The sequence below is a fragment of the Trachypithecus francoisi genome, unplaced genomic scaffold (assembly GCF_009764315.1).
Source record: "Trachypithecus francoisi isolate TF-2019V2 unplaced genomic scaffold, Tfra_2.0 Lachesis_group6, whole genome shotgun sequence".
NCBI classification, from domain to species: domain Eukaryota; kingdom Metazoa; phylum Chordata; class Mammalia; order Primates; family Cercopithecidae; genus Trachypithecus; species Trachypithecus francoisi.
This window is the reverse complement of record NW_022681471.1, coordinates 67,919,509-67,939,621: the sequence shown is the minus strand read 5'-3', so window position 1 is coordinate 67,939,621 and position 20,113 is coordinate 67,919,509. Positions and strand designations below refer to the sequence as shown.

At 39.6% G+C, this 20,113-nt stretch overlaps 1 protein-coding gene across 1 annotated transcript in view; it reads right to left on the bottom strand.

Moving 5' to 3' along the window:
* ZDHHC15 (zinc finger DHHC-type palmitoyltransferase 15) overlaps window positions 1-20,113 on the bottom strand; it is a 159,443-nt gene that overhangs the window by 82,622 nt on the left and 56,708 nt on the right. Inside the window, 1 exon segment of the mRNA XM_033201252.1 lies at window positions 10,309-10,429. Within this exon segment, the coding sequence (XP_033057143.1) occupies window positions 10,309-10,429 (121 nt within the window).

Here is a 20,113-nt window from a genome sequence, read left to right as displayed (position 1 = left end):
TTGTGCTCTTTCAGACTTTTTGATGCAGACACTTAATGCTATGAACTTTCCTCTCAGCACTGCTTTTGCTGTATCCCAGAGCCTTTGATAGGGTGTGTTACTATTATCATTCAGTTCAAAGAATTTTTAAAATTTCCATCTTGATTTCATTGTTGACTCAACAATCATTCATGAGTAGATTATTTAAATTCTATGTATTTGCATGGTTTTGAAGGTTCCCATTAAAGTTGACTTCCAATTGTATTCCACTGTGGTCTGAGAAAGTACTTAATTTTGATTTTCTTAAATTTACTGAGACTTGTTTTGTGGCCTGTCATATGGTCTATCTTGAATAATGTTCCATGTGCTTATGAATAGAATGTATATTCTGCAGTAGTTGGGTAGAATGTTCTGTAAATATCTGTTAAGTCTATTTGTTCTAGTGTATAGTTTAAGTCTATTGATTCTTTGCTATTTCTTTGTTGACTTTCTGTCTTGATGGCCTGTCTAGTGTTGTCAGTGGAGCAGTGATGTCCCCCACTATTATTGTGTTGCCCTGTATTTCATTTATCAAGTCTAATAGTAATTGTTTTATACATTTGTGGGCTCCAGTATTAGGCATATATATTTAGGCATATATATATTAGGCATATATATTTAGGACTGTGATATTTTCCTGTTTAACTGTCCTTTTATCATTATATAATTTCCCTCTTTGTCTTTTTAAACTGTTGTTGCTTTAAAGTCTGTTTGTTTCTGTTATAAGAATAGATAACCCTGCATATTTTTGGTGTCCATTTGCATTGGATATCTTTTTTCACCCCTTTACCTTAAGTTTATGTCAGTCCTTAAGTGTTAGGTGAGTTGAGACAGCAGATACTTGGTTGGTAGATTTTTATTCATTCTGCCATTCTGTATATTTGAAGTGGAGGATTTAGGCCATTTACATTCAACATTAATATTGAGATGTGAGGTATCATTCTATTCATCATGCTAGATGCTGCATGAATGCCTTTTTTTCATTGTGTTTTTGTTTTATAAGCCATGTGAGATTTATGCTTTAAGAAAGTTCTATTTTGCTGTAATTTAAGGTTTTGTTTCATGATATTTAACTCCTTTTAACATTTGTTGTAGCTCTGCCTTGGTAGTGGCAAATTCTCTCAGTATTTGTTTGTCTAAAAAAGACTTTATCTTTCCCTCATTTATGAAGCTTTCTTTCGCTGGATACAAAATTCTTGGCTGGCAATTATTTTCTTCAAAGAGGCAAAAGACAGGACCCCAATCCCTTCTAGCTTGCAGGGTTTCTGCTGACAAATCTGATGTTAGTCTGATAGTTTTTCCTTCATAGGTTACCTGATGCTTTTGCCTCACAGCTCTTAAGATTCTCTCCTTTGTCTTGACTTTAGATAACCTAATGACTGTGTGCCTATATGATGATCTTTTTGCTATGAATTTCCTGGGTGTTCTTTGAGCTTCTTGTATTTGGATGTCTATATCTCTAGCAAGACCAGGGACATTTTCCTCGGTTTTTCCCCCAAATAAGTTTTCCAAACACTTAGATCTCTCTTCTTCCTTAGGAACACCAATTACTCTTAGGTTTCAGAATAACATAATTAACATAATCACACAACTTGTTAGATGCTTTGTTCATTGTTTTTGAATCTTTTTTCTTTGTCTTTGTCAGATTGGGTTAATTCAAAAGCCTTTTCTTTGAGCTCTGATGTTCTTTCTTCTACTTCTTCAATTATATTGTTGTAACTTCCCAGTTTCTTTGCATTTCTCTAAGTGTGTTTCATTTCCAGAAACTGTGGATGTTTTTTATTTATGCTGTCTATTTCTCTGGAGATATTTTTATCCATATCCTGTAATATTTTTAAATGTCTTTAAATTATTTTTCATCTTTCTCTAGTCCCTCCTTGAACAGCTTAATAATTGACCTTCTAAATTCTTTTCTGGGCAATTCACAGGATTCTTCTTGGTTTAGATCCATTGCTTGTGACCTAGTGTGGTCTTTGGGGGATGTTAAAGAACCTTGCTTTATCATATTATCAGAATTGTTTTTCTCGTTCCTTCTCATTTGGGTAGACTATGTCAGAGGAACATTCTGTGGCTCAAGGGCTGCTGTTCAGATTCTTTTCCTCCACTGGGTGATCCTTTGATGTGGTATTCTCCCTATTTTTTCTAAGGATAGGGTTTCCTGAGCACCAGACTGCAGTGATTGTTATTTGCTCTTCTGGGTCTAGCCACCCAGCAGAGCTACCAGACTCTGTGCTGGTACTGGGGAGTGTCTGCAAAGAGTCCTGTGATATGATCCGTCTTCAGTTCTCTCACTCATGGATACCAGCACCTGCTCCAGTGGAGGCAGAAGGGGAGTTGAAGTGGATTCCGTGAGGAGCCTTGATTGTAGTTTTTTTTATGGCCCTGGTTTTCTCAAATGCCATTTGTGCTAACAGTGAAGCTATTACGTGGACAAACTCAGGACCTCTGGTTAGCTAGGATGTCCCAGGCAGTGGAATTAGCTGTTGTTTTCTCCTTTCTTAGAGCAGGGTTGTTTTTTTATGTGTTGTTGTAACGGCTTGAGTTGGTTGGCCTCCAGCCAGGAGGTGGGGCTTTCAAGAGAGCATCAGCTGTGGTAGTATAGTGGGGATTCAATCTTTCCCTAGGGTCACATGGATAAGTATTCTGGTTTCTCAGGCAATGGGCAGGGACATAGAGCTCCCAGGAGATTTTATCTTCAGCTACCATGGCATGTAGAGAAAGGCCATCAGGGCAGGTTAGGCATGTCTGAGCTCAGACTCTCCTTGTGTGGGGCTTGCTGTGGTTGCTGTGGGAAATGGGGCTGTCGTTCTCAGGCTGATGGAGTTATGTTCCCAGGAGGATTATGGCTGCCTCTGCTACATCATATAGGTCACCAGGGAAGTGGAGAAAAGCCAGCAGTGACAGACCTCACCCAACTCCCATGTAGCCAGCAAGGCCAGTCTCACTCTCACCGAGCCCCACCAACAGCACCTAGTCTATATCTAGGAAGCCGGTTTGCAGGGCTGACATCTTGCCTTGCTACAAGCGTCCCCACGGAGAAAGCAAGCAGGGCTTTCAGGCCTTGCCCCTCCCTGCCTGCCACAGCTTCTGTGCGTATCTATACTTCCCGTTCACCTCCTTGGATTATGTCCAAGAAAATTCATGCTCAGTTGAATTATAACAAAGTTCAGCAGTTTCCTTCTCCCTGTGGCCCTTCCCCAAGGAACCCTTGAAATAAAGAGAGCCCTAGTGACAAGGAAACGGCTAGCCTGGGCTTCCCTGAAGACTGAGTGCCTACAGGGTTCTTCCCACTGCTTCCTCTACTTTTATATTTCTCTTGGCTCTCCAAATTTGTTTCAGCTCTAAGGTTAAATCCTTTTCCCATGATCAGAATTTTCAGATTCCCTAGTGATGATGCATGTTCAGAGGTGGACTTTCCCCCTCTCACACTTTGGGCACTCACAGGTTTTTGGCTGTCTCATGGAATTTGCAGTGGCAAGATGCTTCTTTCAAAGAATCTGTGAATTCTTTCTGCTTTCCTGGTATGTTCCTGTGGTAGTTCTTAGAGCAAAAGTTCACGGTGTGAGTCTCCACATGTTGTTTTGTCCATCCAAGTGGGAGCTGCAAGTTGGTCCTGCCTCCTATCTGCGATTTTTTTGTCTGGTTTTAATTCTGGTTAATTGCATGTGTCAACTTGACTGAGTCATAAGGTGCCCAGATATTTGGTTAAACATTATTTCTAAGTGTCTTTGTGAGAGTGTTTCTGGGTGAGATTAGCATTTGAATCAGTAGACTGAGTAAAGCAGATTGTCTTCCCCAATGTGGGTGGGCTTCATCCAATCCTTTGAGGACCTGAATAGGATAAAAATTCAGAGGAAGGGAGAATTTGTTCTCTCTGCCTGACTGCATGAGATAAGACATCAGTCTGTCCTTAGACTGGGACTTATGTGATCAGGTTTCCTGGTTCTCAGAACTTCGGACTCAAACTGAAACTTACACTTTTGGCTCTCTGGTTCTCAGGAGGCCTTTGGACTTGCAGTAGAACTTATACCATTGTTTCTCCTAGTGCTTACACTTTGGGCTCAAAGTAGAACTACACCACCACTTTTCCTGGGTCTCCAGCTTGCCGATGGCAGACAGTGGGACTTCTCAGCCTCCATAATTACGTGAGCTAATTCCTCAATGTAAATCACAATAATTTATATACATATATCTTACTGCTATTTTTCTATAGAGAACCCTACTGATAGTGATTCCAAAGAAACAGAATTTTAGGAATGAGTTTTCTGAATTGGTTCTGAAGTTTCTGGAATTGTCTCTTCAATCTTATTAGTTTTGACGATGCTAATGACACTGTATCAAGTAATAAAGAGTGACACTGTATCAAGTAATAAAGAGAGCACTGGTAATCTGTGGCATGATCTGGCAATGGAAATATGCAAAGTATCTTCAATAGATGCTCTTAACCATTTATGAGAAGCAAGTAGCTGGGTGACTATATATGATAATTTTTAACATTTTTGAAAAACTAATGAATAAAATGAGGTTGGCTTGTAGCTTCTAACATGATTGAAAAAAGTGCTAAAAGAAAAAGATCAGTTCAGGAATTCCCAGCCAAAGTGCTGGATAAATGACCTGAAAGCTTCTATGTATCTCCTAAAGGAGATGCTTCTTGCATGTAGCCACAGGACTGAAATTGCTGAAAACCACAGAATTTCATCTGTAAATGGCTGAATTACAATGATAGTTGAACTCCCAGTCTTGCAGGGTATTTACTGTTAAAATAAGGGCACTGATTTGGAAAGAATTGGATCCTATAAGTTAGGATGGGGATGTGTGGGAAGAACCTTATGAAGCTAGGGATACTGAGTGCCTAAATTCCAATTCATCTTCTTTGCCAGGAGAGGAGGCCTCCCTGCAAGCAGTGGAAGCAGCTTACAACTGCCCGTGGTATTGGCCTTTCCAATCCTGTCTGAAGGCATCAACACAGCATTGCTTGAGGAAACTCAGGCCACTATACAGGACAATGTTGATTCTCTTCTGGACCCACCCTCTTTGCTTCTAAGACCTATAATAGGAATCAAGCCCTAACAGATCCCTAAAAGTAAGGTACAAGGTGTGACCCATAAAGACATGTACTAAATTCCAAAAGAACTACCCAAATTTTCCAGTTTATACAGCTAGAAATCTAGGGAACACATGTGGAAACAAATACTAATGTTGGAAAAAACATAAAGTTGAATCTGGTCAAATTTATTGATAGGGGCCTACTAAGCAGAGATTCTGATTTTAATGTTGCAGCTCAAGGAGTTGGAAAACATTCTAACAATTTGGTTGGTTGGTTTGCTAAAACATGATGAAAAGGTGGCCCACAGTGAGTAAACTGGAAATGCTGGACCTGCCTTGGTTTAATGTTGAGGGGAGGATTCAAAGGCTTAAGGAGAATGGAAGGTTAGAATAGTTCTGCTCACTCACACTGGGAAGGAATAGAAAATGTGAATCAACCCAAATGCCCATCTGTGACAGACTGGATTAAGAAAATGTGGCACATATACACCATGGAATACTATGCAGCCATAAAAAAGGATGAGTTTGCGTCCTTTGTAGGGACATGGATGCAGCTGGAAACCATCATTCTTAGCAAACTATCACAAGAAGAGAAAACCAAACACCGCATGTTCTCACTCATAGGTGGGAACTGAACAATGAGATCACTTGGACTCGGGAAGGGGAACATCACACACTGGGGCCTATCATGGGGAGGGGGGAGGGGGGAGGGATTGCATTGGGGAGTTATACCTGATATAAATGATGAATTGATGGGTGCTGACGAGTTGATGGGTGCAGCACACCAACATGGCACAAGTATACATATGTAACAAACCTGCACGTTATGCACATGTACCCTAGAACTTAAAGTATAATAAAAATAAAATAAATAAAATAAAATAAAATAAAATAAAATAAAATGTACCTTTCACTAACATTGTGAGAAATACATTTGTAAAGAGAGCCCTCGTGACAAGGAAATTTGGAAAAGAAGTGTGTGGAAAGACCTCTCTGAATGGAAAAAAATGTGTGAAGATATTTGTGTCTTGTGTGAATGCTCACTCATGTTTGATCACATGTCTTACTCCATTTGGGGCTGCTCTAACAAAATACCATGGACTGGGTAGCTTCTAAACAACAAATTTATTCTCATGGTTCTCGAGGCTTGGAGTTCCAAGATCAAGGTACCAAGAGCTTTAGTGCTGGTGCGGACCTCTTTTATAGACAGTGCTTTCTTGCTGTGCCCTCTCATGGTGAAAGGGGCAAAGCAGCTCTCTGGAGCCTTATTATAAGGACACTAATCCCATTCATGAGGGTTCTACCGCTTAACCACCTCCCCAAAGATCTGACCTCCTAATATCATCCCCTTGGGGATAGGGGCACACAAACATGCAGAAAATAGCACTATAGCAGAGAAGGATTTCAATAATCAAACAGACAGAATGACCTGTTTTATGATTACCAGTCAGTCTCTTTTCCCACCCACCCCAGTTACTGCCCAATGGGCTCATGAACAAAGTGGCCATGGTGGCAGGGATAGAGGTTACATGGCTCAGCAATATGGACTTTCACTCACCAAGGCTGACCTGCCTACTGCCATTCCTGACTACCCAATCTGCTAACAGCAGAGACCAACACTCAGCACCTGATATAGCACCATTCTCTGGGGTGATGAGCCATCAACCTGGTATCAGGTTGATTACATTGGAGTGCTTCTATGATGGAAGAGGCAGCGTTTTGTCCTTACTGGAATAGACACTTTGGATACAGATTTGTCTTCCCTGCATGCTACGCTTCTGCTAAAAGTACCATCCATGGACTTACAAAATGCCGTATCCACCACCATGATATTCCACACAGCATTACGCCTGATCAAGGAACTCCTTTCACAGCAAGAGAAGTGCTGCAATAGGCCCATGCTTGTGGAATTTACTGGTGTTACCATGTTCCCCATCATCCTGAAGCAGCTGGCTTGACAGAGTGGTGACATGGTCTTTTGAAGTGTCAGTTACAGTGCCAGTTAGGTGTCAATACCTTTCAGGGCTGGGGCAAGGTTTTCCCCAAAGCTGTATATGCTCTGAATCAGTGTCCAATAGATGATGCTGATTCTCTGTTAGGATTCACAGGTCCAGAAATGAAGGGGTGGAAATGGGAGTGGTACCACTCACCATTACCCTAAGTGACCCACTAACAAAATGTTTTCTTCCTGTTCCTGCAACCTTGTGCTTTGCTAGCCTAGAGGTGTTAGTCCCAGAGAGAGGAATGCTTCCACCAGGAGACACAACAATGATTCCACTGAACTGGAAGTTAAGACTGCCACCCAGTCACTTTGGAATCCTAGTATCTCTGAATCAGCAGGACAAGAGGCAGGTGCAATGTTGGCTGGGATAACTGATCCAGATTACGAAGTGTATATTAGACTTAATAGTGCAATTTTGTTAGTGGGTAACTAAGGATAATGGTGAGTGCTGCCACTTCCATTTCCACCCCTTGAGTCCTGGGTGGAAATCAAGGGGTGGAAATGGGAGTGTAAACTGGTATAATAGACTTTTAGACTATTAAGTGTAAATTGGACTATTACTACTCTGCAATGGAGGAAATAAAGAGTATGTTAAGAATACAGGAGGTGCCTTAGGGCATCTCTTAGTGTTACCATGCCTAGTGATTAGGTCAATGAAAACCACAACAATTCAATTCAGGCAGGACTATTAATGACCCAGACTCTTCAGAACTGAAGATTTGGGTCACCACATCAGGTAAAAAACCAGTACCAGCTGAGGTGTTTCCTAAGGGCAAAGGGAGTACAGAATGGATGGTGGGAGAAAGTAGCTATAAATACCAGCTATGACCATGTGACCAGTTACGGAAACAAGGTCTGTTATTGTTATGGGTGTTTCCTTCTTATTTTGTTATGAATAAAATTGTATGTGTGTATCTCAAATATCTTTGTTTTCTTCCTTCTCTTATTCCTTTATCATGTAATATAAGGTGTATTGACTTTACATCATAGTATTTAAGTATTGTTAATTTTATATCATAGTATTTAAATCGTTTTTAACAAAATAGCAAGGAGAAAAGTAAACTCACTTAAGAATACCTATTCTTCTGTGGAAGGGGTTAGTGTGTTTTCAGTTGAATGCATGATACTTGTATCATGTTAGGTAAAACCGTAACCTTGTTATTGTCTTTAAGTGGAGAGTATGGTTTAAGGAGATGTGTATGGGTGCCAAGTTGACAAGGGCTGGATTTGTGATAGTTAATTTTGTGTGTCAACTTTACCGGGTCATGGGGTACCTAGATATTTGGTTAAATATTATTTCTAGGTGTCTCTGTGAAGGTGTTTCTGGGTGAGATTAGCATTCAGATCTAGACTGTGCAAAGCAGACTGTCTTCTCCAATGCAGGTGGGCCTCATCCAATCCTTTGAGGACCTGAACAGAACAAAAATGTAGAGGATGAGAGAATTTACTCTTGTCTGACTGCATGAGCTGGGACATCAGTTTTCTGCCATTAGACTGGGGCTTACACCATCAGCACTACTGGTTCTCAAACCATTTAATTCAGACTATAATTACATTACCAGCTTCCCTGATTCTCCAGCTGGCAGATGGCAGACCGTGGGACTTCTCAGGTTCCATAATCATTTGCTGATTCCTCTTAATCTCTCTCTCTCTGTATGTATGTATACACAGACACAGACACACACACACACACACACACACAGACACATAATTCTATTGGCTCTATTTATCTGACCAATACACATGGCTAAATCCTTATCATTTAAGTCTTCAAATGGTATTTCCTCAGAGAAGCCTTTCCTATTATTGCCTATCCTGGGAGCTGCAAATACCTCAAGGTTCCAGCGAATAGTCAGTAGCAAAGGTACCATGGTATGTACCATTACCCAGATTCAACAATTATCAACACTGTGTCATTTTTGTTTCACCTATCTCTTCCACTGGCTTTTTACTTGATCATTTTAAACAAATCCCAAACACTGTGTCACTTCAAACCATAAATATTTCCACATGCATGAAGATTTTTAAAAATCATAACCACTATATTATTGCGCTAACAAAATTAACAGCAAGTCCTTAATATCATATAATACCAAGAACATAGGAAAATTTCCCCAGTTTCCATATATCTTAATAAATATTTCTGAATAAATGATGAACAAATGAATATGTGTCTGAGAGTAAACTTTCTAAAGCCTTGAAATGTGAAACAAAATTATCCTTATTAGAAACATTAGGATGACATATCAGAAGAACTATGGTTTTCAAACTTTTTAATATATTCCCCATAACTCTGTAGGTTTTCAAAATTTAAAAAGTGGAGAATTAGTTCAGCAAGTACTGTTTTAGTCATGCAGATGAAACCTAAGAGTAAAATTCAGTACGGGATATTTACTAAAGAAAAAAGAAGATACGTCTTTGCACAGATCCTTATACAGTAAAATTCATAGCAGATTGACTCATAATAACTAAACACTAGAAACAACCCAAATATTTATCAACTAGTGAATGGATAAACTTTGATACATTCATACAATGTAATGCTACTCGGCAATAAAAAAATACACAAAAAGATGGATGAATCTTACAAACATTATGTTGAATAAAAGAAGCCAGATGCAAGAGTATATACTCTGTGATTCCAATTAAATAAAATTTGAGAGCAGAAAAAACTAATTTATAGTGAAAAGCTATCAGAATAGTGGCTGTCTGTGGGGAGTAGGGTGGGGTGAGATTGACTGGAAATGAGGCATGACGGAACTTTCTGAGGTGATGGCAATTTTATTGGGGGTTTAGTTACACAGATGTGTACAGTTTTCAAAACACATAGAATTGTACACTTAAGATTATGCATGTGTTTGTACGTACATTTTACCAAAACAGAATAAAATATTTAGGTATATATCTTACTGATGTCAGCTATTTACTTTGAAATGCATCTGAAAAATAAGATGGCTTGATGAAAGATAGAGATATGCATATGCGGACAGATATGTGATAAAGCAACATAGAAAAATGTTAGCAGTAGAATCCAGTTTGGGGTATGCAGGTGTTTACTATATAATTCTTCCAGCTTTGATATGTGTTTAAAATTTTAAAAAAATAAAATGTAGAGAAAAATCTCCATAGTGGTTTTCAGAAGATGGGAGGATAAAAAAGGGGCTAGTTTGAGAACATATATGACTTAGCCTTTCTGAGATACTTGCTGAGCTGCCTCTCTAGCTGCCTTTGGATGAACTGACCTCCACTTCCAGTTCTTGTGTAAACCGGTAGCTTTTTGGCCATATCAACAAGCATCTGCTTCTGGACCTCAGGTCTCTCTTCATTTTCATAGCGCTCCTTGTCTGTGTAGGACAAGTGGAACTGGAAGCAGGAGTGAAAGGTAAGACTTTATTATCTAAGGTTAATAGAAAAGATTAAAACCAACAACAATAACTACTTTAATAAAATTATTTGTTACCCACCCTTGAAGCTCAGGTACCACTTTGTCTTAAAATGTTCTCTGGATAATTATTTCAATAATCTGGCTTTTATCTCAATCATCAAAAGCATGAGATATGTGTATTGTTTTATAAAGAAAATAAAACAGAGAGATTAAGTAACATGCCTAAAGTTGCACTCAATCAACTAACAAGTGGCAATGTTGGACTTCAAACTCAATTCATCTGATTTCAATACTTGTCCCTTTCCATTGATTCATAATATGATGCTGCATACAGATGTGTAACATATTTTTGCCAGGGCCCTGTTGATAATTAACCATGCTTATCAAGTTGCAAGAGTTTTCATAGATGACACTGATAACACCCTTGGAGAAGCTGGATGAGACTGCTTGTAACATTGTCTGCATATTCTAATCATGTAAATAGGTGGAAATTTAGATATTCTCACTATTGAATACTTTTTTAGTCCGGTATGGAGCTTGTTGCTGCAATAGTGCCATATTTTGCTAATCTTGCAAAATATATACCAGTGATCTTCAAAAGTAATATGAACCTGAAAGCATTTATTCTATCTGTGCCAAAGGGTAGACTGAGTTGAAAAAAGGATATGGGGTCAGAATTTCTGGGTTTAAGTCTCATGTCTATCACTTAATAGAAAACCACTTTGCAAAATCAGACATTCTCAATCTGTTTCTTCGTCTGTAAAATAGAAGAAATAATACCTACTTCATAATATTGGTGCAGAAGTACTGGACAATAATAGGTAAATAAAAATCTTTAGAAGTCTAATTTTTGAATTGTTTAAAAATATTTGACGTTACTGCTGGAGATTTTGTCACCACTAGGCCTGCCTTACAAGAGCTCCTGAAGGAAGCACTAAACATGGAAAGGAACAACTGGTACCAGCCACTGCAAAAACATGCCAAATTATAAACTCCATCAACTAATAGGCAAAATAACCAAGTAACATCATAATGACAGGATCAAATTCACACATAACAATATTAACCTTAAATATAAATGGGCTAAATGTCCCAATTAAAAGACAAAGACTGGCAAACTGGATAAAAGTCAAGACCCATCAGTGTGCTGTATTCAGGAGACCCATCTCACGTGCAGAGACACATATAGGCTCAAAATAAAGGGATGGAGGAAGATCTACCAAGCACATGGAAAGCAAAAGCAAAAAAAAAAAAAAAAAAAAAAAAAAAAAGGAGGGGTTGCAATCCTAGTCTCTGATAAAACAGACTTTATCTGTTTGTTTTTTAACCAACAAAGATCAAAAGAGACAAAGAAGGCCATTACATAATGGTAAAGGGATCATTTCAACAAAAAGAGCTAACTATCCTAAATATATATATACATCCAATACAGGAGCACCCAGATTCATAAAGCAAGTCCTGAGAGACCTAAAAAGAGACTAAGACTCCACACAATAATAATGGGAGACTTTAACACCCCACTGTCAACATTAGACAGATCAATGAGACAGAAGGTTAACAAGGATATCCAGAACTTGAACTGAGCTCTGCACCTAGCAGACCTAATAGACATCTATAGAACTCTCCACCCCAAATCAACAGATATACATTCTTCTCAGCAGCACATTGCACTTATTCCAAAATTGGCCACATCATTGGAAGTAAAGCACTCCTCAAACGTAAAAGAACAGAAATCATAACAAACTGTCTCTCCGACCACAGTGAAATCATATTAGAACTCAGGATTAAGAAACTCACTCAAAACCGCACAACTGCATGGAACCTAAACAACCTGCTCTTGAATGACTAAACAACCTGCTCCTGAATGACTACTGGGTAAATAACGAAATGAAGGCAGAAATAAAGATGTTATTTGAAACCAATGAGAACAAAGACACAACGTACCAGAATCTCTGGGACACATTTAAAGCAGTGTGTATAGGGAAATTTAGAGCACTTAAATGCCCACAAGAGAAAGAAGGAAAGATCTAAAATCGACACCCTGACATCACAATTGAAAGAACTAGAGGAACAAGAGCAAACAAATTCAAAAGCTAGCAGAAGTCGAGAAATAACTAAGAGCAGAACTGAAGGAGACAGAGACACAAAATACCCTTCCAAAAAATCAATGAATCCAGGAGCTGGTTTTTTTTTTTTTTTGAAAAGATCAACAAAAGTGATAAACTGCTAGAATGCCAGCAAGACTAATAAAGAAGAGAAGAGACACAATAAAAAATGATAAAGGGGATATCACCACCAATCCCACAGAAACACAAACTACCATCAGAATATACTACAAACACCTCTACAAAAATAAACTAGAAAATCTAGAAGAAATGGATAAATTCCTGGACATATACATCCTCCCAAGACCAAACCAGGAAGAAGCTGAATCTCTGAATAGACCAATAACAGGCTCTGAAATTGAGGCAATAATTAATAGCCTACCAACCAAAAAAAGTCCAGGACCAGACAGATTCATAGCCAAATTCTCCCAGAGGTACAAAGGGGAGCTGATACCATTCCTTCTGAAACGATTCCAATCAATAGAAAAAGAGGGAATCCTCCCTAACTCATTCTATGAGGCCAGCATAATCGTGATACCAAAGGCTGGCAGTGACACAACAAAAAAAGAGAATTTTAGACCAATATCCCTGATGAACATCGATGTGAAAATCCTCAATAAAATACTGGCAAACCGAATCCAGCAGCACATCAAAAAGCTTATGCACCAAGATCAAGTTGGCTACATTCTTGGGATGCAGGGCTGGTTCAACAAATGCAAATGAATAAATGTAATCCATCATATAAACAGAACCAAAGACAAAAACCACATGATTATCTCAATAGATGCAGAAAAGACCTTCAACAAAATTCAACAGTCCTTCATGCTAAAAACATTCAATAAACTAGGTATTGATGGAACATATCTCAAAATAATAAGAGCTATTTATGACAAACCCACAGTCAGTATCATACTCAATGGGCAAAAACTAGAAGCAATCCCTTTGAAAACTGGCACAAGACAGGGATGCCCTCTTTCACTAATCCTATTCAACATCATATTGGAAGTTCAGGCTAGGGCAATCAGGCAAGAGAAAGAAATAAAGGGCATTCAATTAGGAAAAGAGGAAGTCAAATTGTCCCTGTTTGCAGATGACATGATTGTATATTTAGAAAACCGCATCGACTCAGCCCAAAATCTCCATTTAAGTTGATAAGCAACTTCAACAAAGTCTCAGGATACAAAATCAATGTGCAAATCACAAGCATTCTTATACACCAATAACAGACAAACAGCCAAATCATGAGTGAACTCCCATTCACAATTGCTACAAAGAGAATAAAATACCTAGAAATCTTAATCTAGTCTACCATTGATGGACATTTGGGTTTGTTCCAAGTCTTTGCCATTGTGAATGGTGCTGCAGTAAACATACATGTGCATATGTCCTTACAGTAGCATGATTTATAATCCTTTAGGTATATGCTCAGTAATGGGATGGCTGGGTCAAATGGTATTTCTAGTTCTAGATCCTTAAGGAATCGCCACACTGTCTTCCACAATGGTTGAACTAGTTTACAGTCCTACCAACAGTGTAAAAGTATTCCTGTTTCTCCACATCCTCTCCAGTACCTGTTGTTTCCTGACTTTTTATGATTGCCATTCTAACTGGTGTGAGATGGTATCTCTTTGTGGTTTTAATTTGGGATGAGTTAATGGGTGCAGCACACCAACTAGGTACATGTATATATATATATATAATATATATATATATATATATATATATATATAACAAACCTGCATGTTGTGCAGATGTACTGTAGAACTTAAAGTATAATAATACAAAAATAAAAATCAAAAAATACCTAGGAATACAACTTACATGGGATGTGAAGGACCTCTTCAAGGAGAACTGCAAATCACTGCTCAACAAAATAAAATAGGACACAAACCAATGGAAGAACATTCCATGCTCAGGGATAGGAAGAATCAATATCATGAAAATGGCCATACTGCCCAAGTAATTTATAGATTCAATGCCACCCCCAACAAGCTACCAATGACTTTCACAGAATTGGAAAAAACTACTTTAAAGTTCATAGGGAACCAAAAAAGAGCCCACATTGCCAAGACAATCCTAAGCCAGAAGAACAAAGCTGGAGGCGTTACGCTACCTGACTTCAAACTGTACTACAAGGCTACAGTAACCAAAACAGCATGGTACTGGTACCAAAACAGAGATATAGACCAATGGAACAGAACAGCGGCCTCCGAAATAACCCCACACATCTATAACCATCTGATCTTTGACAAACCTGACAAAAACAAGAAATGGGAAAAGTATTTCCTATTTAATAAATGGTGCTGGGAAAACTGGCTAGCCATATGTAGAAAGCTGAAACTGGATCCCTTCTTTACACTTTATACAAAAATTAATTCAAGATGGATTAGAGACTTAAATGTTAGACCGAAAACTATAAAAACACTAGAAGAAAGCCTAGGCAATACCATTCAGGTATAAGTAATCTAGAGATGATTTAAAGTTATGTAGGAGGCTGTGAATGGGTTATATGCAAATACTATGCTATTTTATATAAGGAATCTGAGCATCTGCAATTTTTGTATCTATGGGAGGTCCTGAAACCAATCCCCTGTGGATACTGAGGAACAACTACATTTATAGGCCAAAAGACATGTAGAAGAATGTTCACTGGAGCTTTATTCATAACACACAAAAATGGAAACAAGCATACTTCAATGGCTGAATGGTTAAATCAAGTGTGATAAAAGGGAATAACTAACAGCAATCAAAGGAATCTACTGAAAACTGCATCAATATGGATAAATTTGAAAAACACTGTTCAGTGAAAGGTATACATAGAATAGCACCAACTATGATTCCTTTTTTATGGACTTCAAAAACAGGCAAAACCAATCTATGGTGATAGAAGTTAGAGTAGTAGTTACCTCCGAGAGGAGGCTGATTTGAAAAGAGGCATAAAGATTTATGAGGTACTAGAAATGTTTAAAATTTTAACCTGGATAGTGATTACATAGGTTTAATATACGGGGACACATTCATCAAATTATTCTCTTTAAAACTTAATTCTGGGAGTAGAGTCTGTATGTTATACTTGTATAAAATAGCAGAACAAATAATAAAATATTTGAGATAACTTAATATATCTAACTTAAAAAATTGGAAACATATAAAATCAAACACTGTTTTCAGAACCACACCGAGTGGTGCATTTTTATGGTACTGTCATTCTCAGGTAGAGTGAGAATTAAGTACCTTGTGTGGGGTATGTGGAAATATGTAGGGGCATTTTTGGCTATTACAATGAATGCGGTGCATTATAGGCAATTAATCCTTAGCCTAGGGTGCTAAAGATTCTCCAATGAACTGAACAAATTCACACAACTATTTTTCCCATTCAAAGGTCAGTAGGTAGTATGGGAAGGGCCGAGATGGCTGATTAGAAGCAGCAGTCCGTGGCACTCGCGGAGAGGAATGAAAGTGGTGAGTGAGTTCAGCACCTTCAACTAAAATATACAGGTTTGTGCATTGGGACTGATTAGGCAAACAACTAGACTCATAGAGAATGAAGAAAAGCAGGGTGGGGAAACAGTCCTCCCAGGAGTGGTACAGAGCCAAAAAAAAAAAAAGCCCCACCCCAAGACAAGGGAATTGGTGAATGATTGTGCCACCCTGCTCAGGAAATCATGTTTCTCCCACAGATCACTGCAACCCGCCGATAAGGAGATCCTCTGGTGATCCCATGCCACCAGGGCCTTGGGTCCGATACTCAAAGCTGTGTGGAGTCATGGCAGAGCAGCTGCTCAGCCACACACGGAGACCCGGGAGTTTTACATACTCCAGCCCCAGTATCCGCAGCAAGGTGGGAGATCCATTTGTACATATACCTAAGAAGAGGGCTAAATCCAGGCAGTCAAGCAGTGTCGTTCTAAAGGCCCCACTTCCATGGCACTATACAATCTAAGACATACTGGCTTGTAATTCTAGCCAGCCAACTGCAACAGGCTGAAGTCTGCCTGAGATGGGATAAAGTTCCTGAGGGGAGGGGTGGCTGCCATCTCTGTGGTTCAGTCGGCTCAGCCATTCCAGCCTGCCAGCTTTGGAGAGTACAAATGGTCTGGAGGAGTAAGGACCCCCCACAATGAAGCATACCTACTTTGCCAGGTTGTGGCCAGGCTGCTTCTTTAAGCAGGACCCCAATCCATTCCTCCTCACTGAGTGAAGCCTCTCTGTGGGGACTTCAGCCACTCCAGCCAAGGTTATACAGAGAGAGCTCTGATTTCTCCCTGGGAGAGAGCTCCTGGGAGGTGGAGGAGCCACCATCTCTGCAGTTCAGTGAACTCAGCCATTTCAGCCTGCCGGTTTTAGAGAGTGAAAATTGTCCCGATGAGGAAGGGTCAGTTTGGAAAATTTTGGACTTATCTATTTACGTTAAATATATACAACACAATGCAGGACAGCTGCTTTGGCAGATTGTGGCCAGACTGCTTCTTTTTTTTGTTGTTTTGTTTTGTTTTTCTTTTTCTTTTTTTTTTTTTTTTCTTGAGATGAAGTTTCACTCTTGTTGCCCAGGCTGGAGTGCAATGGTACAATCTAGGCTCACTGCAACCTTTGCCTCCCAGGTTCAAGTGATTTTCCTGCCTCAGCCTTCCAAGTAGCTGGGATTACAGGCATGGGCCATGATGCCTGGCTAATTTTGTATTTTTAGTAGAGACGGGGTTTCTCCATGTTGGTCAGGCTGGTCTCAAACTCCCGACCTAAGGTGATCCACCTGCCTCGATCTCCCAAAGTGATGGGATTACAGGCATGAGCCACCATGCCTGGCCACACTGTTTCTTTAAGTGGGACCCCGACCCATTTCTCCTCACTGGGCAGGACCTCCCTGTGGGGTCTTCAGCCACTCCACCTAGGGTTATAGGGACAGAGTTCTGAACTTTCCTTGGGCTGGAGCTCCCATGGGGAGGGGTGGCTGTCATCTCTGTGGTGCAGTTGATTCAGCCATTCCAGTCTGCTGGCTTTGCAGACTTCAAATTTTCTGGACAAGGGTGGATTCCCTCCAGTAGAGCAAACCTGCTCTACCAAAAAGCAGCCAGACTGCTTCTTTAAGTGGGTCCCTGATTCCATTCTTCCTGATTGGGTGAAACTTCCCAACAGGGGTCTCGAGATACCTCCTATAGGTGCATTTGGGCCAGAAACAGGTCAGTACCCGCCTGGGATGGAGCTTCCAGAGAAAGGAGAAGGCTGCCATCTTTGCTGTTTCACAGTCTTCACTGGTGATACATCCAGGTATGGAAAAAAAAAAAAAAAAAAATGAGGCAAGTAGAGTCTGGAGCAGACCCGCAGCAAACCACAGCAGCCCTATAGGAGAGTGGCCTGACTGTTAAAAGAAAAGCAAACAGAAAACAACAACATCAACAGAAAAGACCCCACAAAAAACTCATTCAAAGGTCATCAACCCCCAAGATCGAAGGTAGATAAGCTCACAAATATGAGAAATAATCAACACAAAAAATGCTGAAAACAAAACGCCATAGTGTCTCTACCCCTCTCAAATGAAGGCAACACCTCTAGAGCAAGGGCACAGAACTGGGTTGCGGTTAAGATGGCTGAATTGACAGAAGTAGGCTTCAGAAGGTGGGTAATAACAAACTTCACTGAACTAGAAGGAGCATGTTGTAACCCAATGCAAAGAGGCTAAGAATCATGAGAAAACAATAGAGGAGCTGATAGCCAGAATAGCCAGTTTAGGGAGGAATATAACGGACCTGATGGAGCTAGAAAACACAATATGACAACTTTCCAATGCAATCATAAGTATGAATAGCAGAATAAATAAAGCAGAGGAAGGAATCTCAGAGCTTGAAGACTATCTTTCTGAAACAAGACAGTCAAGAATAGAGAATAAAGAATAAAATGAATGAGGCCGGGCGCGGTGGCTCAAGCCTGTAATCCCAGCACTTTGGGAGGCCGAGACGGGCGGATCACGAGGTCAGGAGATCGAGACCATCCTGGCTAATACGGTGAAACCCTGTCTCTACTTAAAAATACAAAAAAAACTAGCCGGGCGACGAGGCGGGCGCCTGTAGTCCCAGCTACTCGGGAGGCTGAGGCAGGAGAATGGCGTAAACCCGGGAGGCGGAGCTTGCAGTGAGCCGAGATCCGGCCACTGCACTCCAGCCTGGGTGGCAGAGCAAGACTCCGTCTCAAAAAAAAAAAAAAATAAATAAATAAATAAAATAAAATAAAATGAATGAATAAGATCTGAGAAATATGGAATCATGTAAAGAGAGCAAACCTACAACTGATTGGGGTACCTGAAAGAGATGGCGTGAATGGAACCAAGTTCAAAAATATATTTCAGGATATCATCCAGGAAAACTTCCCCAGTCTAGCAAGACAGGCCAACATTCAAATTCAGGAAATGCAGAGAACCCCAGTAAGATACTCCATGAGAAGATCAATTCCAAGGCACATAATCATCAGATTCTCCAAGGTTGAAATAAAGAAAATATTCAGGGCAGCCAGAGCAACCTCTGCCTCCTGGGTTCAAGCGACTCTCCTGCCTCAGACTCCCAAGTAACTGGGATTACAGGCATGCACCACCATGCCCAGCTAATTTTGTACTTTTAGTAGAGATGGGGTTTCTCCATGTTGGTCAGGTTAGTCTTGAACTCCCTACCTCAGGTGATCCGCCTGCCTTGGCCTCCCAAAGTGCTGGGATTACAGGATGAGCCACACGCCCAGCCCTGGCATAATGTTTTCAAGGTTCATCCGTGTTGTACCATTTATCAGTACTACATTCCTTTTCATGGCTGAATAAAATTCCAGCCAGTGTATGGACACACAACACCTTCATTATCCATTTATTCACTGATGAAAATTTGGACTGTTTCTACCTTTTGGCTATAGTGAATAGTGCTGCTATGAACAGTCATGTGTAAGTACTTGTTTGAACACCTGTTTTCAGTTATTTTGGGTATATATCTAGGAGTGGGATTTCTAGGTCACATGGTAATTACATATTTAACTTCATGAAAATTTGCACAGCTGTTTTCACATCAGTCATACCATTTTACATTCCTAGAAGCAATGTATGAAGATTCTGATGTCTTCACATCCTCACCAAGAGTTATTATTTTTCATTCATTCATTTATTTAATTTGGCTATCCTAGTGGGTATCTATCACGGTCTTGTTTGCATTTCTCTAATAACTAATGATGTCAAGCATCTTTTCGTGTGCTTTTTGGCTATTTGTATATATTCTTTGGAGACATGTCTATTCAAATCCTTTCACCAGTTTTAAATTGTTTGTTTTCTTGTTGTTTATTTGTAGAAATTCTTGATATATTCTAAACACTTGACACATCAGATACATGACTTGCAAATATTTTCTCCCATTCTTTGGATGGTCATCTCACTTTCTTGATAGTGTTGTTTGATGTACAAAAGGATTTTTTTAACTTTGATGAAGTCAAATTTATCCATTTTTTCTTATATTGCTTGTGCTTTTGGTGTCATATCAAATAATTCATTGCCAAATCCAAGATAATAAAGAGTTTCCCCTAAGTTTTATTCAA